Here is a 22,935-nt window from a genome sequence, read left to right on the forward strand (position 1 = left end):
GATGCATAAAATGACTTGTTAGAAGCAGCAATTCCTTGTGTTAAAAGCCATCTGACTGTAATCCCCAGAACTTTTCTGATCTGCAACTTGCAAATTAGTTTGCTCTGTGATGGTTTCCTCAGGAGTTAGACATCAGCTTAAGGTTTTATGGCCAAGTTGGCCTTGCCAAGATGGGGCTGCTTAAGGTTGCTATGAAGCATGGTGTGCCAGTTGGTGCAATCCTTGGATCCATGTGCTAGGACTGGTTGGCTTTGGGTCAGAAACCACACTTCACCTCACTCGACCTAATTTGGCCTATCTCTCTTAAAGGGGAAAAACAAACGAAAAAGACACATACCCTTCTTTTCCACTCCTTTCTGCTCCTCCTTCTCAAAAGATGTTTGTAATTTTTAATTTTTTTTCTTGAAAGATATAACACATTAACACAGCCCTCTATAGGCTTGGGGGGGGGAACACACAATAACTTTTGATTTCTCCCTCTCCCTCTCCATGGAGGAACAGAGGAAGTTTTTAATTTTTCAGTATTGTTGAGTGTCTGCTTAAGCCACTTAATGATACTGATAAACTGAAAGGAAGCCATCCAGCAATTGCATGTACTGGAACCGAACCAAAACAGAGCTACCCTACCTGCACCAAAAAGAAGAGTAGCTCCTTGACAGGGAGCCAAGAATGTGTGAGTAAGAAAGCCCTGGAGATGGGTTTTTCCCTTCTAGCAATTATGTCATGAGGTAACTGGGAACTAGCAAGTCCCCAAAGTGGACCAAACAGCAGGACAAATCCCCATCTAGTCACACACTTCGTTTTAATCTAGTTTCTCAAGCACAGTGCTATGAAAGGACTGCAAGAAAGATGGCGTGTTTTGTTCCTCTAATGGCATTGTAACATCTGATTTTGTACACTTGATTTGGGAAGGAATGCTGCTGAAAGAATAAGAGGGCAGTGGAGGTGAAGGTGAAAGGTAGAATTCCCACTCAGCCATCACAAACCAGGTGGCTTGAGAAGGGAGGGCCAATGTTTATACAGTGGTGCCTCGCATTACGACATTAATTCGTTCCAGCAAAATTGCTGTAGAACAAAAACGTCATAATGTGAAAATAAAAAGCCCATTGAAACGCATTGAAACCCCTTCAATGTGTTCCAATGGGCTGGAAACTCACCATCCAGCGAAGATCCTCCATAGGGCGGCCATTTTCGGTGGCTGTCTTGCGAGAAATCCGTCCCTAAACACAGTGGGGAGCTGTTTTATTTACCCGGTGGCCATTTTGAAACCGCCAATCAGCTGTAGGAAAATCGTCGTTTTGCGAAGAATCAGTTCCCAAAGCAGGGAACCAATCATCGCAAAGCGAAAAAACCCTGTTCAGACCATCATTTTGCGATCGTAATGGGGTTTTGTCGTAATGCGGGGCAATTGTAAAGCAAGGCACCACTGTAATTTGTTTGTTTTCTGACAGCATGGACAACTGTAGGTTCGTAGTCACACAAGAAATTGTTGTCTACCTTGTTGATTTGTTTCATTCGACTAGCAAGCTCTAATGGTATGACACAAGTTGGTTTTGCCTTTCGTTTCAAAAGCCGTTTGCCCCATGGCATAGGAGGCTGGGCTCATTTAGGAGCTCGGAGCCTGCCTTGCAGTTGCTTAAATTCTGCACCACATCAGCCACCCTCCTGAAATGGTTAAGAAGACTGCTGTTACTGCTTCCTAAAGCAGTAATCACATCCATAAGTCACAGCCCCTTTTCCTTTTTTAAAAACAAAATTTAAATCCACAGCAGTACTTACTTAAGAGATGCATGGATTAAGACGACTTCCTGTGGAAGAATGTGGTTTCATTTCCATATAAAAGGCAATTAACGATGCTGAAAGAATAATATGGATTACAAATCTGAGGGATTTAGTCTTAAGTGTCATTACAAGATGAAAGGATTTTATTACGAAGCATATGTTCAGGCAAGAAATATAAAAGTAAGACCAAGAATCTGGGTATGGCCCTTCAAAAGTTCAAAGTAACAGGAACTCATGGATAATTAGTAGCTCACTGTTACAAAGGAGTTGAGTTTAATGTTTGTGTTGAAAGTTCCTTAAATATAGAGGACAATAGGTGTCATAATGTGTGATGTTCTTTTTTTCTTGCCTTTGGAAATGCCGGGTTAGGGAGTATTTTCCACTGTGTGTATCTATCTCCACAGTGGATCTAACAGTCTTCTTAAAAGGATAGGAAACTCTTTTAAAATGTGTGCTTACTTATATATGTGAATTTAACATTATTTTCCAGGGTGAAAACAGATCTGAGTATTTTCTAGGATTAACTCCGGTAGGAGTGGTTGTGTACAAGAATAAAAAGCAAGTGGGAAAGTATTTCTGGTAAGTAATCAAATAAGAGTGACAGAGTTTAGCAAATACTGCCTCGTGCATTAATATATTTATCTATAGTTTCACAGTTTTGTATCCACATAGAAATGCATTTAAGTATCTGTATCATCTACTGAAGGGTGGGGATGTGTGGCTTTCTCATCTGCTATAATCAGCATTGCCAGTAGTAATGGGAAAAGGGGGTTACATGTCAACAGCTTCTGGATGGTCACATGGTGATCACACCTCCTGTGTTTATCAGGCAGAAGAGAAACTGCCTTAGCAATGAACACATATACAGCAAAATGTTATTAGGAGCCATTTATAACACTAGATCATTAAGAAGAACACATTTTGTATACACCTGCCACAGAGAAACAGATCAGATTATTGATTTACTTTTCTGCTTGTATGATAACAGCTATTGACCGTCATCAGTAATATAAACATACAGTGGTGCCTCGCTTTACTATTGCCCCGCATTACGATGAATCCGCTTCACAACGATGGTCTGAATGGGGGAATTTCGCTTTGCGATGATTGGTTCCCTGCTTCGGGAACCGATTCTTCGCAAAACATGTTTGTAGAACAGCTGATTGGCAGTTTCAAAATGGCCGCCGGGTAATTAAAATGGCTCCTCGCTGTGTTTAGGGATGGATTCCTCGCTATACAGGCAGCAAAAATGGCCATCGTATGGAGGATCTTTGCTGGACGGTGAGTTTTTACCTCATTGGAATGCATTGAACGGGTTTCAATGCGTTTCAATGGGGTTTTCTACAGTATTTCGCTTTACGATGTTTTCGCTTAACGGCGATTCTTCATCGTGGTCTTCTGTGAATGCACACAACAAGGGTTAATCAGCGCCAGCGATGATCTCCTCGGAACGTTCTAGAGCTTAAATAAAAGAAACAAAGTTGTAGGTCATTCATACTGCGCATGCTCCTCCCACCCCCTCCTCAGTTCCATTTCTCCGCCGGACGAACTGGTTCTCTTCAGCTAGAGCTCTGTTATTTCGCTTACTATTCTCTGGTTTTTTTGGCTTTTTTGACCCTTGGCAAGGCAATTCGGCTATTCTACTCTCTCCTGTCCTGACTTGGCTCGGTTTGTGGACTTTGAACTCTGGTTTTCCCTTGTTTGGCGAGCTCGGGTTTTTCCCGCCCTTTTCAACGGTCTCCGTTGCAGGGCGTTGGTGCGGTTTCAGCTTATGTCCCCCTCCGGTCCCTTTAGCCGGTGCATAAGCTGTGATAGAAAGCTCCCCTTCCAGGACCGGCACGAAAAGTGTCTTTTTTGTCTCGGGGAATCCCATTCTCCCCAGGATTGCAGGCATTGTAGGGCTTTTACTAAGCCAGCCCTCCGTGCTCGCCAGCAGCGCTTAAAATTTCATCTCTGGAGCGCTGCGTTGGCTGCCTCAGAGCCGTCCCTTATGGAGCTTCCCGGTGCGGCAGTTTCTCCGTCCACCTCAAGTAATCTGCCTCAACCTCTTGCCTCTAAGGCTTCTAAGAGGGCTACAGACAAACCTGATAAAAATTCATCCAAGGAGCCGTCCTCTTCTAAGTCTGTGAAGAATAAGCCTGTAAAGCAGACAAAAAAGAGAGCTGTTAAGCGCTTGGGAACGATAGAGGAGTTACCTTCCGTCTCGCCCTCCCTACGTTCCCCTGCATTGGAGGAGCCTTCACAAGACAAGGAGTCCTTGTTTGGGGTATCCGCTTCTCTACCCCCAGGACAGTCTGAGCCACCCAGGATCCCGGGGACCGCCTCCCCAACACCTATTCGGCTTGCTGCAGCCACCGCAAGCTTGGTGTCTCCGCCCAACAGCCCTGAGTCTATCGGGCGGGCGTCTTCGGCTCACTCCTCCACTTCGGCTTCCTCGACACCGCCGCCGCCGCCGCGGAAGAGGTCTCGCAAAACTAAACATATTTCCAAGCGACGGCATCGATCACCCCTTCGCCATTCTCGGCGCCGACGTCACTCGTCAGATGACTCGTCTTTGTCATCCTCCCCGCCGAGGAAGCATCGACGTCGACACCGGCGGCGCTACACCTCCTCTTCGCCCTCGACTTCGCAGGACAGGCGTCGACGCCGAAGGAGGGCAAAATACATCTATGTTTCTTCCTCCTCGTCTTCATCTCCACCAAGGAAGCACCGACGCCGTCACCACTTCGACGTCGAGGAGCTTCCGCGACCTGCTCTGCTTACCGACCACCCCAGGGGTGTTACTGCCCCTGTTTCATCTGTGACGTCTGTCGCCGCCGACCCTCAGCGTCTTTCTACAGCGGATTTCCGACCTGAGCTTCGAGCTCGCAAAAAAGGACATTCTTCCTTATCAGAAGAAGGGGTTCCCTTTTCGGACAGTTTTTCTGATTCTGAGGAGGAACCTCCTCCTCCAGAGGACAAGGAGGATTTGCCAGTGGGTGACACTGTGGGATCCGACACGGGTGACCCCCATGCATCCTCTCCGTCGGAAGACTTCTCATCTTACTCACAGATGCTCGCACGAATGGCCAAGGTCCTTAAACTACAAATGGACACACCAGCTCCTCCAGAGGAGGATCTCATTTTTGGAGATATTAATAGTGAACGGTCTCCTCCTCCCACTCTGTCTTACCTTTCTGTTCTTACTACTATCATCAAGGATTTTTGGGATCAACCTTCTACGACGCCTGCACTATCTCGGCGCACTGAGAATCTTTATCGTGTGTCTGGGGAGGATTCCAGGTTTCTCCTGAAACATCCTATACCCAATTCCTTGATTGTTGAGACTAGTTGCACCAGACCAACAGGGAAGTCGCACGTTACCCCCACTAATAAGGAGGGGAAAAAGCTTGAAGTTCTTGGCAGGAAGATTTATTCTCTGATCGCTTTTATTCTCAGAGTGGCGAATTACCAAACTGCTCTGGGAGCTTATCAAAAGCAATTATGGCTAAAAACTTTGCCGGGTTTGCGGTTAATACCTGAGGATATCAGACAAGATTTTCTCAATACCTACGAGGAAGCTCAGACTGTTTCAAAGTATCTTCGTATAGCTACTAGACATTCTGTAGAAGCTGCAGCTAGAATTTTAATGTCGGCTGTTACTCTCCGTAGGCACGCCTGGCTGCGAGCTGCCAATATTCTGGATGATGTCAAGGTGAAAGTTGAAAATTTGCCATTTGACGCCTCTGGTCTTTTTAATGAAAAGACCGACTCCCACTTGGAGGAATTACACAAGGCAAAAAAGACTGCCAAATCTTATTATATTCAGCCCCAACCGAAGTTCAACAGGTACCAATGGAAGAAACCTTACAGCCAATATGGACAAGGCTCTCAGTTCAAACAGTTTAAGCCTCAGTCGCAGGCTAGGTCTTCCAATACTGCTTCTTCTTCTAATACTTACCGCTCTCAGCATTCCCAGCGCCGTCAGGGATTCAAACAACCTGTCAAGAAATCAAAACAGTACCTTTGACCCAGTCATCTCAGCTCCGCTTTATCATACAACAAGGCTTTCTCCGTATCTAAAAAATTGGTCCGTTATTACAAACGATTCTTGGGTACTAAACATTGTTCAGTACGGATATCTGATGGAGTTTCTCGACTACCCTCCTCTAGGGCAGGTTCTTCCTACACCATTCGACCCTGCTCTAGAGGAGGAAGTTCATTCCCTTCTTCTGAAAGGAGCCATTCAAAGGGTACCAGCAAGAGACGTCAGGAACGGCTTTTATTCAAAGTATTTTGCCGTTCCCAAGAAAGACGGCGGCATCAGACCGATTTTGGACTTACGACTGCTCAATACTTACCTCTGTCCACGAAAATTCCGGATGGTCACTCTGGAACAAATAATTCACCTCTTAACAAAGGGCAATTGGTTTCTTGTCATAGACCTAAAGGACGCTTACTTTCATATTACGATTCACCCTCAACATCGGAAGTACCTCAGGTTTCTGTTTCAGGATGCCATTTACCAATTTCTTGCCCTCCCGTTTGGCTTGGCTACGGCTCCCAGAACTTTCACAAAATGCATGTCTCCAGTCGCGGCTTACCTTCGTCTCAACGGGGTCCAGGTGTTCCCGTACATAGACGATTGGTTAGTGGTCTCCAAGTCCAGACGTCAGGCCCTGCAAGACAAAGCATACGTCCTTCATGTTCTACGCAATCTAGGACTCACAGTCAACTTAAGAAAGTCGCATCTTACTCCATCTCAGGTCATAAGTTACATCGGAGCAAGGCTCGATGCGAGGAAGGGGCGCATCTTTCTTCCAGCAGAAAGACGTCGAAAGATACGCAAGGCAATAAGAAAATTTCGCCCAGGGACAACCGTGTCAGCAAGACACGCCCAACATCTGCTTGGCCTCATGGCGTCAACAACACCAGGGTTGGCCCATGCCCGACTAAAACTCAGATCCCTTCAGGTCTGGCTCCTGTCCCTGTTCAATCCGGAGACAGATCATCCACACAAGAGGGTTCTAGTCACTCAGGAGCTTGCCTCACAGCTCAAGTGGTGGACCTACCCTCCACACCTGAAAATAGGGAGACCCTTTCGGCAGCTTCAACTCACTGTACAGGTGACCACAGATGCGAGCCCGGTGGGTTGGGGTGCGCATTGTGGCCACCACAGGATTCATGCGTTGTGGAATTCAGAGGAGCGGTCACTTCACATCAATCATTTGGAGGTCCTTGCCATCCTCAAAGCACTCAAGACGTTCTTGCCGCTAGTACACGGCCGTGGTGTTCAGATAGCCACAGACAACACCACGGCCATGTACTATGTGAACAAGCAAGGCGGAACACGTTCGAAGTCCCTGCTGTTATTTGCGGTGATGCTATGGGAATGGTGCTACAAACACCATGTTTTTCCAGTGGCTGTGCATATTGCAACGGAGGACAACACGATAGCAGACGAATTGAGTCGCCGCGTGGCGCAGACACACGAGTGGCAACTCGACGACAACGTATTCCAGTTCCTATGTCGCCGCTGGGGCACCCCGGTCATCGATGTCTTTGCTACCACTCACAACAAGAAGTGTCTTCTTTATGCATCCAGAGCCGGACGGGGAGTCGGGTCCTCCGGGGATGCTTTCATGATAAGGTGGACCATGGGTTTAGTTTACCTGTTCCCGCCGTTTCCGTTAGTTCAGAGGACCTTACTCAAGATCCAGTACGACGGAGCGGACGCCATCCTTGTAGCACCCTTTTGGCCCCGCCAGCCATGGTTCCACAGGTTGATGTCGATGTCCCACGAGGCGGTCCGGCTCCCTCTTCATCCTCATCTTTTGACACAGGATGCGGGCAAGATACTTCACCCGGACTTAGAAACCCTTCACCTAACTGCGTGGAGGATATCCCGCAGATAAGGGAAATTCTAGTCATGTCCAAAAAACCATCCACCGCGAAACTGTATAGTTACAAATGGAAAGGTTTTTTGAAATTCACAGCTTCTAGAGGACTCGTTGCTTCTCCAGTCAGCTTGTCTACGTTGCTCCTTTTTCTTCGTTATCTTTTCGACTTTAACCTTTCTGTTTCTACTTTGAAGGTTTATATAGCGGCGATTGTTTCCTTTCAGCCGCCTGGTTCGTCGGCTTCTCGTCTGTTCTCACATCCGACTGTTAGGAACTTTTTAAAGGGTGTAGTGAATCTTCGGCCTCCAACTAAGTTACCTGTACCTCAGTGGTCCCTGCAATTAGTGCTGCATGCCCTCATGAGACCTCCTTTTGAGCCAATGGCTACATGTGACTTAAAACTTTTATCTCTCAAATCCCTTTTTCTAGTGGCCATTACGTATGCCCGCAGGGCTGGTGAATTGGCGGCGCTTCGGGTGGATCAACCCTATCTTCAATTTTTTAAGGAGAAAGTTGTTCTGCATACGGATGTCTCCTTTCTTCCTAAGGTTGTTTCTCAGTTCCATCTGAATCAACCCTTGATTTTACCTACCTTGTTTCCGAATCCGTCTGATGATACTGAGCGCATGCTTCATATGTTGGACGTTAGAAGAGCCCTTGCCTTTTATGTTTCTCGGACAAAGCAATTCCGTTTATCCACTAGGCTTTTCCTGTGTTACTTTGGTTCAAAAAAGGGGCTACCAGCTTCACCGTCCACCTTGTCCAGGTGGCTAGTCTCCACAATCTCACTAGCCTATCAGCTTACGCACCAGACTCCTCCTGATGGACTTCGAGCTCATTCTACGAGGGCAGTGGCCTCATCTACCGCTCTGCTACGTGGCATTGATGTCCCGGATATTTGCCGCACTGCCACGTGGTCTAACGTCTCTACGTTTGTTGCCCATTACAGACTGGACTTGAGAGCTCGGAAAGAGGCGTCCTTCGGGAAAGCAGTATTAACATCTGTACTCCAGTGACGTCCCTCCGCCTGGTGAGTAGCTAGCTAGTCACCCTTGTTGTGTGCATTCACAGAAGACCACGATGAAGAAAGACGGGTTACTTACCTGTAACCATGGTTCTTCAAGTGGTCATTCTGTGAATTCACACAATCCCACCCTGCCTCCCCACTATCCGTCACTGGCATTTACATTATTGCTCTGCTCAGTGTACTGAGGTTCTAGTGGCGGATAAATGGAACTGAGGAGGGGGTGGGAGGAGCATGCGCAGTATGAATGACCTACAACTTTGTTTCTTTTATTTAAGCTCTAGAACGTTCCGAGGAGATCATCGCTGGCGCTGATTAACCCTTGTTGTGTGAATTCACAGAATGACCACTTGAAGAACCATGGTTACAGGTAAGTAACCCGTCTTTTTCCTGGAACGGATTTCGTCATTAAGTGAGGCACCACTGTACTTGGGTTTACAAAGTGTTGTTGGGCTGCTTTTCTAGGTAACTCTTGCCCCCCCCCCCAGTTACTGCATATATTTGATGATTTCACCATGGATACATTTGTATTTTTCTATCTCCTAGGCCTAGAATTACAAAGATCCATTTCAAAGAAGCTCAATTTGAACTGAGAGTTCTGGGGAAAGATGTAAGTTTGCATTTTTGTAGCTTAAAATAGAGCTGATTAAGCACATGCTGCTATACATCCTTATAAGGACTAAACTCACTAAATAGAATATGATCAACATACACACAGTATTCCTAAAAATGTAATGAGCGGGAAACATTTTTAGAAAAAAAACAAGGATTTAGGTATAAATTCATTTGTTAGACCCAGTTAATTAGTAAAATCTGTACAAATGTCGACCTATCAGGTTCCCATACATTCATAGGGTCTACTCTCGTTAGAAGTAACAGTTGGGCTCAGGCAGAAAATGTATCTGTTTCAGGATGAATAAAAATCAATGATTTTTTTAAAAAAATTGATTTAAATTAAGATTTAAAACAAAAAAAACAATTTTTAAAATTTTTTAATGATGATTTTTTAAAATCAATTTGACTGAAACAAAATCCACTTTAATTTCATTAATTATAGTTGTGAGAGAGGATTTAGAAATGAGAAGAAAATGCTTTGTTTATCATTTCTGCATCTGTTTATTGGTTAGGTTTGAGGCTTGAGTAGTCAGGTTCCTATAGTACTGCCACTTTATCTGCATCCTCTGAAACTGCAGAGTCTTCTTAGATTACATGGAAGTGTTGCCACGCGTATGTATGATTTATGCTTACAATAAAGTTGTCTGTTAATGCTTTGGAATTATTTTCAGTAGTTAATGGGAAACATGAAAGTTTGAGAAAGTTTGAGAAAGGCAAAACTGCTGTTTGTAGTATGAGGGATGTTGACTGATTTGTAGATTGGCAGTGGTATTTGAAAAAAAGCCAGCTACAAAGAAGAGCTTCTTTGAGGATAGAAGCCTTCTCAAGAATAAGGGGTCCTCTTCTCCTTTATGTACATGATTTATAGAAAACCTGCACCTGTGTCCTGGGCTGAACACAGCCCAGCTCAGCTTGGTTGCAGCTGGAGAAAATACTGAGAATATTTTTTGTGAATTCCCCTAAAGCCGATAGTGAAGTCCTGCTTCCTGATTTGTCTCACTGTGAATTACTCTGTTTAGTAACTTGTTATCTCTTATGCTGCCTCCTTGTTGGATTCCTGTCTGATTGGTAATCTGGTAACCTGGCCTTGATGCCCTACTGATTCTCTTCTGGATATTCTTTGCTTAGTCTGATAAAACTGTCAGACTCAGATTTATGGCTCAACCTCGGCCTGCGTCATGACTGTTCTTGCTGTCTGCTTTCTTGAATTACTAGTTACTCCTCCTTTGTGTTCCAGCCCAGCCTGGCTTGCTGGACTCCCTCTGCAACAAGATATAGCATCCTTCCCCAGCAAGATTTTTGGCTGGTTGAACACTTGCAGCCTGAGAACAGAACATCAAGCTTGTACCCAATTCAAGGAACTATACCCTGTTGTCATTTGTGATTTTAGAGAAGAAATGTAGTGCCCATATCATTACAGCTTGCCCTATGATGATGATAGGCTTTATTTTCTTTATTGTATTGGCAATTTAAAGTGAGACAAACAAATAAAACCGTCAGTCGTCTACTGTATCTGAAGGAGAGGCAGAAATAGTGAAGTCCCATCAATTACTTTAGTACAGATTAGTATTTTGTGCCACTTTCTCATAAATTGTCTGCACAGACAACTCTTTTTTGACTTTTCACAACATCTTTAATAAAACAATGAAACTTTCACAACAGTCTGGTTATTTTGGGAATACTGGATTTTGTTGGTATTACTTCCAGGTCTTACTTTGGGTATTTATTCAATACTTTTACATTTGAGGGTATTTTTTTCCTACTTGGCAAAGTTTGATGTGCAGATTAAAGTGTGCAACCTTGTGAGTTCTGGTGTTCCCTGGAGCACACAATTTTCAGAGTGGCTCAGAGTGCAGGATTCCACTGATCCTGTGGAAATTACCCACACCAGGTAAGTCAGGGTCATGTGATTAAGTAGTTTGTGTGGACCTCTCTGTCCCATATAGAATCGTGACAACAAGATTATACAGTGGTACCTCGCACAACGGGTGTACCGTAGAATGACGAATCCGCACAACGGGGCCGTTCTAGCGATCGCAAATGCGATAGCACACTGACGGCCCCTATGGCTCAAAATCGCAGAGCGAAGGTCGGTAAGCGGTTTGCTTTGCGACCCGCCGATCAGCTGTTAGGCGGCTTCAAAATGGCCGCCGGAAGCCCCAAAATGGCCACGCGCAGCGTTTTTGCGCCCTCGTTAAGCGAGGGGAGGGCGCGAAAATGGCTGCCGGCCATCGGAGAAACATCGCTGTACGGTGAGTAAAGCTGCTATTGGAATGCATTAAACTAAGTTTAATGCGTTCCAATGGCTTTTTTTGATCCGTACAGCGATGTTTTCACACAGCGAGGGTTAATCTGGAACGGATTAACCTCGTTGTGCGAGGCACCACTGTATATGTAAGTTCAAAAAATTCAGAAAGCAATAAAAAGTGGTGAAGCTAATACACATTCAAAAAGATTGAGACCAGGGCAATTGAAGAACAGTTCCCAGAGAAACGAGATGTTTGGACAGTGTCTTCGAAGCTATCAATATGAGTTTGACCACACTCCGGGAAGCAGTGGAAGACAGGAGGGCCTGGCATGCTCTGGTCCATGGGGTCACGAAGAGTCAGACACAACTTAATGACTACACAACAACAACAATAATACACAGACAGGAGCTGCAAGTTTCATCCAAAGAATTGTGGACCAGAGAACAAAAGCAGTCTGAGAGGTGCCTTTCAGTACCTTGGACAGATCAGCAAGAGGAAGACTGGTGTAATTGTATTTTCTTGAAGGCTGACCTCTCTCTTTCTCCAGCTCCACCCTTTTTCCTACAGGATCAATGCCTTTTAAAGAAAGTAGTAGTTGGGTATGAATATCTAAAGAGTGGGGATGATAGGCTCTTGGGAATCAGACTTGTGGGTTGCTGTCTTGGGAAGTCTTAGCTTCAGGCAGATCTGGCTTAGATATTGTTCTTGGCCGCTGCATTTAGGATTGCCAACCAGAGTCTGTATTGTTGGCCGTTAGCTGGCACCCCTTGTTTTGTCTCTGTGTCCAGGTTGCTGCTTGTAGCTGGGTTTATGGTGGATCTTTTTAAAGGAAAATTTGGAACTGTGCCATGGTGTGTGCTTATTGTATGCATGTTATGAACTGTTACAACACACTTGCATATATGTGTGTATGTATACATGCATTGTTGTTTAAAGTTACATTCAGATACATTTAGAAGCTTATATTGTGTGGAAGAAAATTCTGAGAACTGAAAATTGGGCAGCCATAATAGGCTTTTTTCAGAAGGTATGAGGAACTCAACAAAACTTAATTTGGAATGATGGATTAAAAAGAAAGAATGAAGAAATGTGTTTCTGGTGGGGAACAGGTGCAAGGACATGAAACAAACTATAAAAGTTCCTAGAATAATAGAAACCAAGGTATAGTTTTTCTAACGCATGTCTCCATGTGTGTGAGTGAGAGAAGAATATAACCTGTTTATAACAGGTTTTTCATTCAGTGACTTGTTAAATGTGTTCTGTCTAATGAGTAGCTTCTCCTAAATTTGGATCCTTTTTTCAGGCATTTACTGAATTAAATTGACCATGAAAAGCATCTGGGAAGCCAGCATGTTTCTTTGGCATGTGTGCTTTACTCCTAATTTTTCTAATCCTCTTTAAAAATTATGTTGTCTCCTCTGGCTGATGGATGTGATTTCATGGAGAAACTACAATAATTTGTCAGTGTCACCAGTATTTGCTGCGTATACACCACACCTCACAGTTTTTTAAATAAATAAAAATATTCATTTAGAAGGATTCCTGCTTATGTGAATACCTTTAATTTCTTCCATGAATTAACTGGTATTTACTTTGCTAAGCTTTATTCCTCTGGTGTAGAAACTGTGCCAGTGTAGAGACTAAACCACCACCACACAAACAACTTCACATGTGTACCTGTTATATTAGTGAGGAAATTCAAATTGGGCCTGTTTCATGATTTAACTTGGTGTATGGGTGATAATTAGACATGGGGATGAATAAAAAATTGGATCGCGATATTTGTGAGAAATCTCTGATTTGTTAAATATTAGTTGTGCACTGAGTGGTCTGAGCGGTTATCTTGTCTTAAGGGAATCCTGGCCTAAGGGAAGATGGAGGCTGCAGCTTCCCTACCCTAAATGAAGCCGCAGGCACCATCTTTGGAAAGGGCAGCCAGTGTCCCTTACTGCAGGCCATGGCTGTGGAGGCCAGCTGGAGACCATGGCGGTGGCACAGAAGTGCAGTGGCGGCAGTGATTACTGTGTGCCGGTGAGGGGTGTGGCAGCGGTGCGGCAGCAACAATTACAGTGGGGGTGGGAGCTATGGGGGGTAGGTTCTTTTTTAGGCAGCCTTTGGCTGTCTAACCCTCCCCCCCCAGAAATCGACAAATAAATTCGTTCTTCATTGGTTCATGAGGGGAGCTTCATGCTTTGTGATTCATCAACTTTGACAGATCACGAAGCAGGGCGAATTGCCAAAATGGCGATTTGTCCCCCTCTCTAGTGATATTGGGGGTAATGTGTCCACGTGATGCCCACTTTCATCCATTGTAGCATTTGTGAATTCCATGGGGAAGGTATTTTTTCTCCAACAAAGCTGGTGAGATTCATCAAATGGCTGTTTCGTGGGCTGCTCTGCTGTGCTTTTCAACCATGTGGTTGTCTGCCTCAGATATTTCTGCATGAATAGTGGACATGGGCTGGGATTTACAGATAAAGCAGCTACCCAGTCATTTCATTTGTGGACGTGACCTTAGCCTATTCTACAATTAGCTTCTACAGCCAGTTCCCTCAGAGGCAGTGCCAGTCCCTTTGTCATCACACCATCTCACTTGCTGCCTAGCTAGAGAACAGGTGGCCACATCATCATCACTGGTGTAAAATTGGTGTAATGCACTCATTTTAATAGGTAGCATGGATGGAATCCTCACCACCACCTCCTCGTCTGCTATGGCAAAGACACCAGGTCACTAGAAATCAGCAGGGAGGGGGAGAATGGGGCACAGTGGGTGTGTTTTCCCAAAGAGGGTGTGAAGTTTAGGTGTAGCCCCTTTATAGGAGTGATGACACACCCTCTGGTGGTTGTAGGCAATCTCCATAACAGAACCAATGATGAGTGTGATGTGCAAGTTTAAACCATAGCATAGGACACAATAGTTACTGGAAATTAAGACAAAGGGGGAAATAAGTCCAGAAAGATATTTTACTTCCAAGCAACAAGAGGTGTATTATTTAGGAAAGTCTCAGCAGTGGTATACATCCAAATACATAGCATCTGGATGTCCTCACTGTTAGAAAAGCATCTGTTTGATGTGGAAATCTGAATCATATGCAATGTGTTTTTCAGCCTGAGACAAAAGTGACTTGCCAGCACTTAAAATTCAAGCACATACAATATTTTCTGATATGATTAACCTTTGTGCCAAAAGAGATTATAAAAAGTTATTGTTGAAGCATGTGTTTAACCAGCAGGTTAAAATGTTTTATATTTTGTGGTAGAAAAACTTTCAGATGTATTGCATCACATCAATGGATGTGAAGTCAATTTCATTCCATTGTCTTGAGTGGCAGTTCTGTTACATACAAAAAGAATTGATAATCTCATGTTCAGACTTTCAAATGCCAATCCTTTATCTCAGAATATTTTTTCTCAATACTTCCATTTTTTTTTATTTCAGTGTAATGAAACTTCCTTCTTCTTTGAAGCGCACAGCAAAACTGCATGCAAACATTTGTGGAAATGCTGTGTAGAACAGCATACATTCTTTAGGTAGGTACACAATTACTCTGAAGAACTGGTCACTGAATGATTGCAGAAGATAGAGACACACATTGGCATGGTGATGATGCACTTTAGAATTTAACTGTAGCATTTGTCCTGCAATTGAAAAGGAAGATATATTTATATATCTAACATAGGCCTGGTTACATTAAAGACAGAGAGCAGGATCCTGTTCAATTAAACTGCCTGCACAATGGTGCAGCATTTTCTGAACAGTATCTCTTAACATGAGTGGAAGCCCTTTTTGTTGTAATGGAGTGATTGTCATCTATGCAACAGTACGTACAAGATCATGCTGACAAAGTACTATGTTCTGTTGGAGTTTAGCAAGATTCTGGTCAATAGCTTCAGCTGGTTTCCTTGTTCCTGGTTTAGATCCAGACAACAGTGGCCAGCATCCTCTTGTTAATGATATAGCTTTCAAAGGTGAATTGCCTCAAGTTCTGAAATCAAAATGCCAGATGCAGGGGAGGGGTATCAGGAGACAGATATCTCGTTGTCTCGTGTGCTCCCAGAGGCATCTGGTGGGGCCACTGTGAGATGCAGGAAGCTGGACTAGATGGGCCCTTGGCTTGATCCAGCAGGATTCTTCTTATGTTCTTATACAGTGGTGCCCCATATAGCGAGGTTAATCCGTTCCGGATTAACCTTCGCTATGCGAAAACATCGCTGTACGGGGCAGGAAAAGCCTATTGGAACGCATTAAACTTAGTTTAATGCGTTCCAATAGGCGCCAAAACTTACCCCTCCAGCGATGTTTTCGCGGTCCGGCGGCCATTTTGGAACCGCCGATCAGCTGATCGGCGGCTCCAAAATGGCCGCCGGACACCCTAATCGTCGCAAAGCGAGTGCGGCAATTGGGGCAGCTCCGTATAGCGATCCCCAAAAAGGGATCGCTATACGGATTCTTTGTTGTACGGTGCGCTCGTTAAGCGAGGCACAACTGTATTCTTATTGCTGTGTGCAGAGCTGGACCACTCAGTGCACAACAGAAAATGTCCATAGCAATTTATTAACTCGAAGCAATTTGCTTTTAAAAGTTACATCATTTGTGTTATGCCAGCAAAACCAGACAAGAATATTGGGGCCAGTAATAGTTTAAACAAACAGATTTCTTTTCGAAATGTTTGTGCAAAATTCACTCTAAAGGTTAGGTTCTGTAGCAGTTTTTATACTACTGCTTGTATGAGGGAAGTGGTTTTTTCTTTCTTATTGCAAGTGTAAAGCAGTCTTTGCATACACAGAACAGCCTTTGGTGTTCTAAAGGGCACATTTTGGTTTCCAATTCACTGTGTTAGCTAAAGGAACATCATAATTCACACTGGAGAATAATGAATAATGGGAAGAGAGCAGTAAACCACTGCTTATATAAGCAACAAGAAAATAAGTAGAAACATAGCTTAGTCTAGAAAATTCTTCCTGTTTGAAAAGATCATATATGATCTATCTTAGCAGTGTTATTTGATATTTGTTAGCACAGTGCATGTTTGAATTCTTTTGGATTACAAAGTTGCCAACATTAGACACGGGTGTGTGTGTATATGAACACACACACACACCCCTGTGTCTAATGTTGGCAACTCTCTAATTCAAAAGAATTTTTATATATATATATATATAAACATAAATTCCAGAAGGGTAGCCATGTTATAATTTATATAAACATAAATTCCAGAAGGGTAGCCATGTTAGTCTATTGCTGACAAAGCAACAGAATTTTTTGATACATTAAAGTTGAACAAGTTTTGTTTAATATATGTTTTCCTAGAATGTAGCCTGCTTCTTTAGATGCATGCAGTTTGTAGTGTACTTCGAGTAGATGGACATTTGTATAGTTGTATTATGTGTATGTGAAGTGTAATAGAAATAGAAAGGCAAAAATTATTGGGATGTTGATAACTGTTGACATCACCACAGTGCTAGTACCATATGCTTTTATGTTACAGTTCACACAAAGACACACATATCAAATGTGTCTATATGTTTACTGGGGCACCTGAAGAAGAGGGCTACAGTTCATCAAATTAGTCTTTAAAAGTGGAATAAAACAGTTGTTTTTTAAAAGAAGTAATAAAGTATTTTTGTTGTACAATACTGTATCTTATAAAGGGTATTCATTTTGACATGGATCCTAAAATGTTAATCCACTCAGATGACAGAGGCAACAGTATTTATTAATTGCTTGCCATCTGCAACTCTTTGCATCATCTCCAAGGGCTGCTTCAATTATCAGGAGATTTTGGAGGGCTATAGGGAAAAAAATAGGCAGGTTTGGACACTGTGAAGGTGAGCTTTGTTCTGTTTATGAAACAAGTTAGGTGCTATGCCTTATGTCTTTATAAATAACCAGACAGAACAGGCTAATAAATGTAGAAACAGCATCATGTATCAGAAAAAAGGTTTTAAGGAGAGCTCAGTACAATAGGACACCTGTATCCACAGGATCAATATGCACAGTTCCACTTGTCCGTGGTCTGAAAACATTAAAAGAAAAAAAATCCAGAAAAAACTATCTTCAAATTTATTACCAGAACTGGCCACTAAAGGGAGCCAGAGACCGTGCTATATATAGTTGTTAGTGAAGAATACGTAGCATGGTCTCTGGTACCCTCTAGTAGCCAGGTCTGATAATGCATGTAAAATATATTTTTTCCTTTTACCGTGCTCTCTCTCTCTCTCTCTCTCTCTCTCTCTCTCTCTCTCTCTCTCTCTCTATCTATCTATCTATCTATCTATCTATCTATCTATCTATCTATCTATCTATCTCTATCTCTATCTCTATCTCTCTTGTTCACTATTATCCACAGTTTTCAGTATCTAGAGGGGGGACTTGGAACCAATCCCCAGTGGCTATGGAGATCCTACTGTACTAAAGGAAGACATTATAGACTCAGACTGAATTAGAAAATATGGTTTGTTTCTCTTTTCATTCTGAGTTTGGCCACATGTATTTAGATACTGCTTATATATATCATTTAAAACACTGGTTCTTAACTTTGGGTTTCTCAGGAGTTTTGGACTGCAACTCCCAGAAGCCTTCACCACCTGCTGTGCTGACTGGGGTTTCTGGGAGTTGCAGTTCAAAAGCATCTGAGTAACAAAGGTTAAGAACCACTGATTTAAAATATCCAATTTATATATCCTCAGTATTTATTAAAAGAATGTTACAGTGCATCTACTTTTGTAGCTTGAAATGTGTATTGGAGGGTTGATTTTTAATTAAACAAATACAAAAAACAATCTGATAGATGAAAATCATAAGGGCATTGATAGTTTAATGGATTTCAGAATACCCCTGTGGACAGTTAGTTTTCTTTTTTTATAGTTCTGCAAATGAACTTTGTTATAAATGTCTGCAGAAGAATAGTTTGTATTGAAAAATGGCATGACCCCATCTACTGGGCTTTATGCATGTTATGTAATTTGAAGAGCTTACACAATCCGTGACATCTGTTTTTAGAATGTTTGTGACATACCGTTTGTTTGTTTGTTTGTTTATTTATTTAATATGAACAAAGAAACAAACCTACATATGAGTAACCATTGCATTCTGTGGACACAGCTCAAACAAGACTTCCCTCAAGAGGACTATGATATTCTTAATTTTGACTAATATTGGCTCACATTTTTACTCACAGAAATCTTGCTACTTACTTATTTATAATGTACTAGTATTACCACATGCCACTGATTTGCTAAGAGCAAAGAGCTTAACACTCCAGGGGACACACTGGCTGAAATCCTGTTTCTTACTAGAATAAGTTGCAACAAGTCACAATTTTATTGTTGTTGTTTAGTCACTAAGTAGTATCCGACTCTTCATGACCCCATGGACCAGAGCATTCCAGGCCCTCCTGTCTTCCATTGCCTCCCGGAGTTTGGTCAAATTCATGTTGGTAGCTTCGATGACACCGTCCAGCCATCTCATCCTCTGTCGTCCTCTTCTTCTCTTGTCTTCACTCTTTCCCAACATCAGGGTCTTTTCCAGGGAGTCTTCTCTTCTCATCAGATGGCCAAAGTATTGGAGCCTCAGCTTCAGGATCTGTCCCTCCAGTGAGCACTCAGGATTGGTTTCCTTCAAGATGGTTAAGTTCTCATTGCAGTCCAGGAAACTCTCTAGATTCTCCTCCAGCACCACAATTCAAAAGCATAAATTCTTCAGCAGTCAGCCTTCTTTGTGGTCCAGCTCTCAATTCCATACATTGCTACCGGAAAAACCATAGCTTTGACTATGCGGACCTTTATCGGCAAGGTGATGTCTCTGCTTTTTAAGATGCTGTCTAGGTTTGTCATCACTTTCCTCCCAAGAAGCAGGCATCTTTTAATTTTGTAGCTACTGTCACTGTCTGCAGTGATCATGGAGCCCAAGAAAGTAAAATCTGTCACTACCTCCATATCATCCCCTTCTATTTGCCAGGAGGTGATGGGACCAGTGGCCATGATCTTATTTTTTTTTGATGTTGAGCTTCAGACTATTTTTGGTGCTCCCCTCTTTCACCCTCATTAAGAGGTTCTTTAATTCCTCCTTATTTTCTGCCATCAGAGTGGTATCATCTGCATATCGGAGGTTGTTGACATTTCTTCTGGCAATCTGAATTGTGTTGTAAGGCTTCATATAATTTGTCAATTTCAGCCTTTTCAGCATCAATAGTTGGTGCATAAACTTGGACTACTGTGATGTTGAAAGGTCTGCCTTGGATTCATACTGAAATCATTCTATCATTTTTGAGATTGTATCCCAGTACAACTTTTCCCACACTTTTGTTGACTATGAGGGCTACTCCATTTCTTCTACAGGATTCTTGCCCACAATAGTCTGAATTGAATTTGCTCATTCCCATCTATTTTATTTCCCTGACGCCCAGGGAAATATCTCCTGTTTGACCACATCCAGCTTACCAGGGTTCATAGATCTTACATTCCAGGTTCCTATGCAGTATTTTTCTTTGCAGCATCAGACTTTCCTTTCACTTCCAGGCGCTATCTCCTGTTTGACCACATCCAGCTTACCAGGGTTCATAGATCTTACATTCCAGGTTCCTATGCAGTATTTTTTCTTTGCAGCATCAGACTTTCCTTTCACTTCCAGGTGCATCCGCAGCTGAGCGTCCTTTCAGCTTTGGCCCAACCACTTCATTAGCTCTGTATATGTCTTCCGCTCTTCCTCAGTAGCATGTTGGATGCCTTCTGACCTGAGAGGCTCATCTTCCAGCGTCATATCTTTTAGCCTTTTGTTTCTGTCCATGGAGTTTTCTTGGCAAAGATACTGGAGCGGCTTGCCCGCTCCTGCTCCAGGTGGATCGCGTTTAGTCAGAACTCTCCACTATGACCTTTCCGTCTTGGGTGGCCCTGCACAGCATAGGCCATAGCTTCTCTGAATTATTCAAGCCCCTTCGCCATGACAAGGTAGCAATCCATGAAGGGGGAGTCACAATTAGAGTTGGCCTATATGATCACTGAGCATTTGGTGAGTCAATCCTTCCATAAGTTCCATTGAACTTTAATTGTGACTTGTTATGACTAAGCAACTGGATTTCAGCCACTATGTAGAAATACACATCAGGATCACTGTTTTTTGTTCTGGATTGAGGGAGAATTTGAGCTTTTTCAGATAATGTATTATCACCCTTTTAAGTTCGTTCATTCAAAGTATTGTAATGTTATATACAAGTCCTCCCCCCCCCATTTTTTTTAACATTTGGTCCCTCCAAAACCCCTTGGTTTATTTTGCTCTGATTTATACCAGAGTTTAAGGTTCCCTTTTCATTTCCATTTTTGTTTGTTTTTTAAGGATCGTAGCCCTTTTGCATCAAAAAGGAGAGATTAGTGCTATGATGCTTCCATAGTCATTAAAAAATGAAAATGTTGGAAGTGAGGGAAGAAACGTTGTGGTATTAATTTTTGAGGGGTTATGGACTCCCCTGCGCATGTGTTGTGAGAAAAAGGAAGGAACAGTATGTGGCAGTGTCTCTCCATTTCTCCCTACCAGTCTGTCTCATATTGCCATGAGTTGTCTGTTCATTTCCTGGAATGGAGAATGAGAGAGAGAGAGAGGGAGAGAGAGAGAGAGAGAGAAGCCAGTTAGCCAATACTTCCCAGGCACTGGACTGTCTGAAGACAGCTAGAGGGCTCAGGAGGGAAGTGGTCAGAATGAAGCTGTATAAACATCCACCTGGAAGTGCTCTTAGTTGTGATTAAATACTTTTGAAATCTGTTAAAATGGAACATACGTAAGCATGACTTTCTGTGAATCCTTGCTAAGAAATAAATATGAAAAATGTGACTTCCCTTCTAGCTACAATTTCCCTGCCTCACCAGTCCAAATTTTAAATTTTATAAAGTTGTAAACAAAAAGTATTGTTCATTGGACAAAGAGGTGAAAAGTGGTAAAAAGGCATGTACAACAATCTGTGTTTCCTTCTGCTTTTTGCATTGCTTCATAAATTCAGCTGTGTTATGTGCAATTATGGGACTTTTTTATTTGAAACAGAATGCCAGAAAATGAGTCCAACTCTCTAACAAGAAAACTTGGCAAACTTGGCACTCTAGGCTATAAACATCGGTATAGGTAAGTAAAACTTCATCCTTTAATTAAACATTTGCTTGTGTGTTTTTTTAAAAAAATAACTAGAACATTTAGTTCTAGATATCTTTTAGGTATTATAAAAAGATACATGGCTGACTGGATAGCTCAGTGGGTTAGGTACCTGGCTGTGGAACCGGAGTTTGGGAATTTGATTCCCTTCTGTGCCTCCTGCGAGTACAGCCAGCCTGTGTGGCCTTGGGCAAGCTGCATAGTCCCAGATGCCCCCAGAAGAAGTGAGTGGTAAACCACTTCTGAGTACTTTGTACCTAGAAATCCCTGTGAAGGGTTGCCATAAGTCAGAATTGACTTGAAGGCACATGGTTATTTTAAAACAGGTACAGCTAAAAAAAAAAATTGCCTGAACTCAACCGCTCCCACTGTTTGCGAAAGTGAATATGCAGAGTATTATGAAATACAACAGCTAAAATGTGTTCTAAGTGATCATGCCAAAATGCCTTAAGAGACAAGTGGGAAAGTCTGTAGGGCCTGGGACGTGTCACCCACTTTTTCCTGCAGCTCAGCCAGTCAGGTATCAGCTGAGTAACGTGACAGGGTTCTGAGCTGCTGCTAGATTTCAACTGGAATTATTGGGAAGGGGGGAGACTGGTATCACTAACTACCCTGCTTCCCTTCTCTTATGATCTTGATGGAGATAAAAGGGTTGTTTTTCTACCCTAAATAGGGGTGGGGGAAAAGTTGTTGCAGTTAGGATCACTGGCCACAGGAAAAGCTTATCATAACAGACCTAGTGATCCAAATATTTATACAGTTACCTGTACATAAGTAGACTCAGTGAAGTACATGCATGTTCACTTATGCTTAGGAGAAGTTTAAACTTTGTTTCTTGGCTTCCTGCTGGCAAAACAGAACCTGTCCCTGAAGAAAATATTAATGTGAGCCTCCCATTAATTATAGGTTGGAGGTTTTTTTAAACATACAAAATAATTGCTCCTCAGTCATTAAACAAATCCACTTGAGCATGTTTCAGTCATTCAGCTGCCGATGTTTTGGCAACCGGGAGTTCTCATTAGAAAGATTTTGCATAATGAATACTGTAATTGTTTAAGAACAAAGTCTGGAAAGTCTACGGGGTTTTGCTTTTGTGAAACTGAGATAGTGTTATCAGATCTTACTGTGCAACACAGAAGGAAAAAATCATAAATCCATTGTGAAATGGTTATTCTGTTAAAATGTTGAAATACTGATTCAGATTTAAACTAAGTAATTCTTAACTACAGTGTCCCCAGTTTTCATTAC

The 22,935-nt window shown here is 42.7% G+C and overlaps 1 protein-coding gene across 2 annotated transcripts in view; it reads left to right on the forward strand.

Moving 5' to 3' along the window:
- EPB41L4A (erythrocyte membrane protein band 4.1 like 4A) overlaps positions 1 to 22,935 on the forward strand; it is a 120,872-nt gene that overhangs the window by 66,144 nt on the left and 31,793 nt on the right. For both annotated transcript variants that reach the window (XM_072992463.2, XM_078386249.1), the window contains 4 exons: positions 2,273 to 2,361; positions 9,232 to 9,295; positions 14,989 to 15,080; positions 21,583 to 21,660. In XM_072992463.2, coding sequence (XP_072848564.2) covers positions 2,273 to 2,361; positions 9,232 to 9,295; positions 14,989 to 15,080; positions 21,583 to 21,660 — 323 coding nt within the window. The remainder of the gene's footprint in view (positions 1 to 2,272; positions 2,362 to 9,231; positions 9,296 to 14,988; positions 15,081 to 21,582; positions 21,661 to 22,935) is intronic.

Source organism: Pogona vitticeps, chromosome 2, assembly GCF_051106095.1.
Source record: "Pogona vitticeps strain Pit_001003342236 chromosome 2, PviZW2.1, whole genome shotgun sequence".
Classification (NCBI taxonomy): domain Eukaryota; kingdom Metazoa; phylum Chordata; class Lepidosauria; order Squamata; family Agamidae; genus Pogona; species Pogona vitticeps.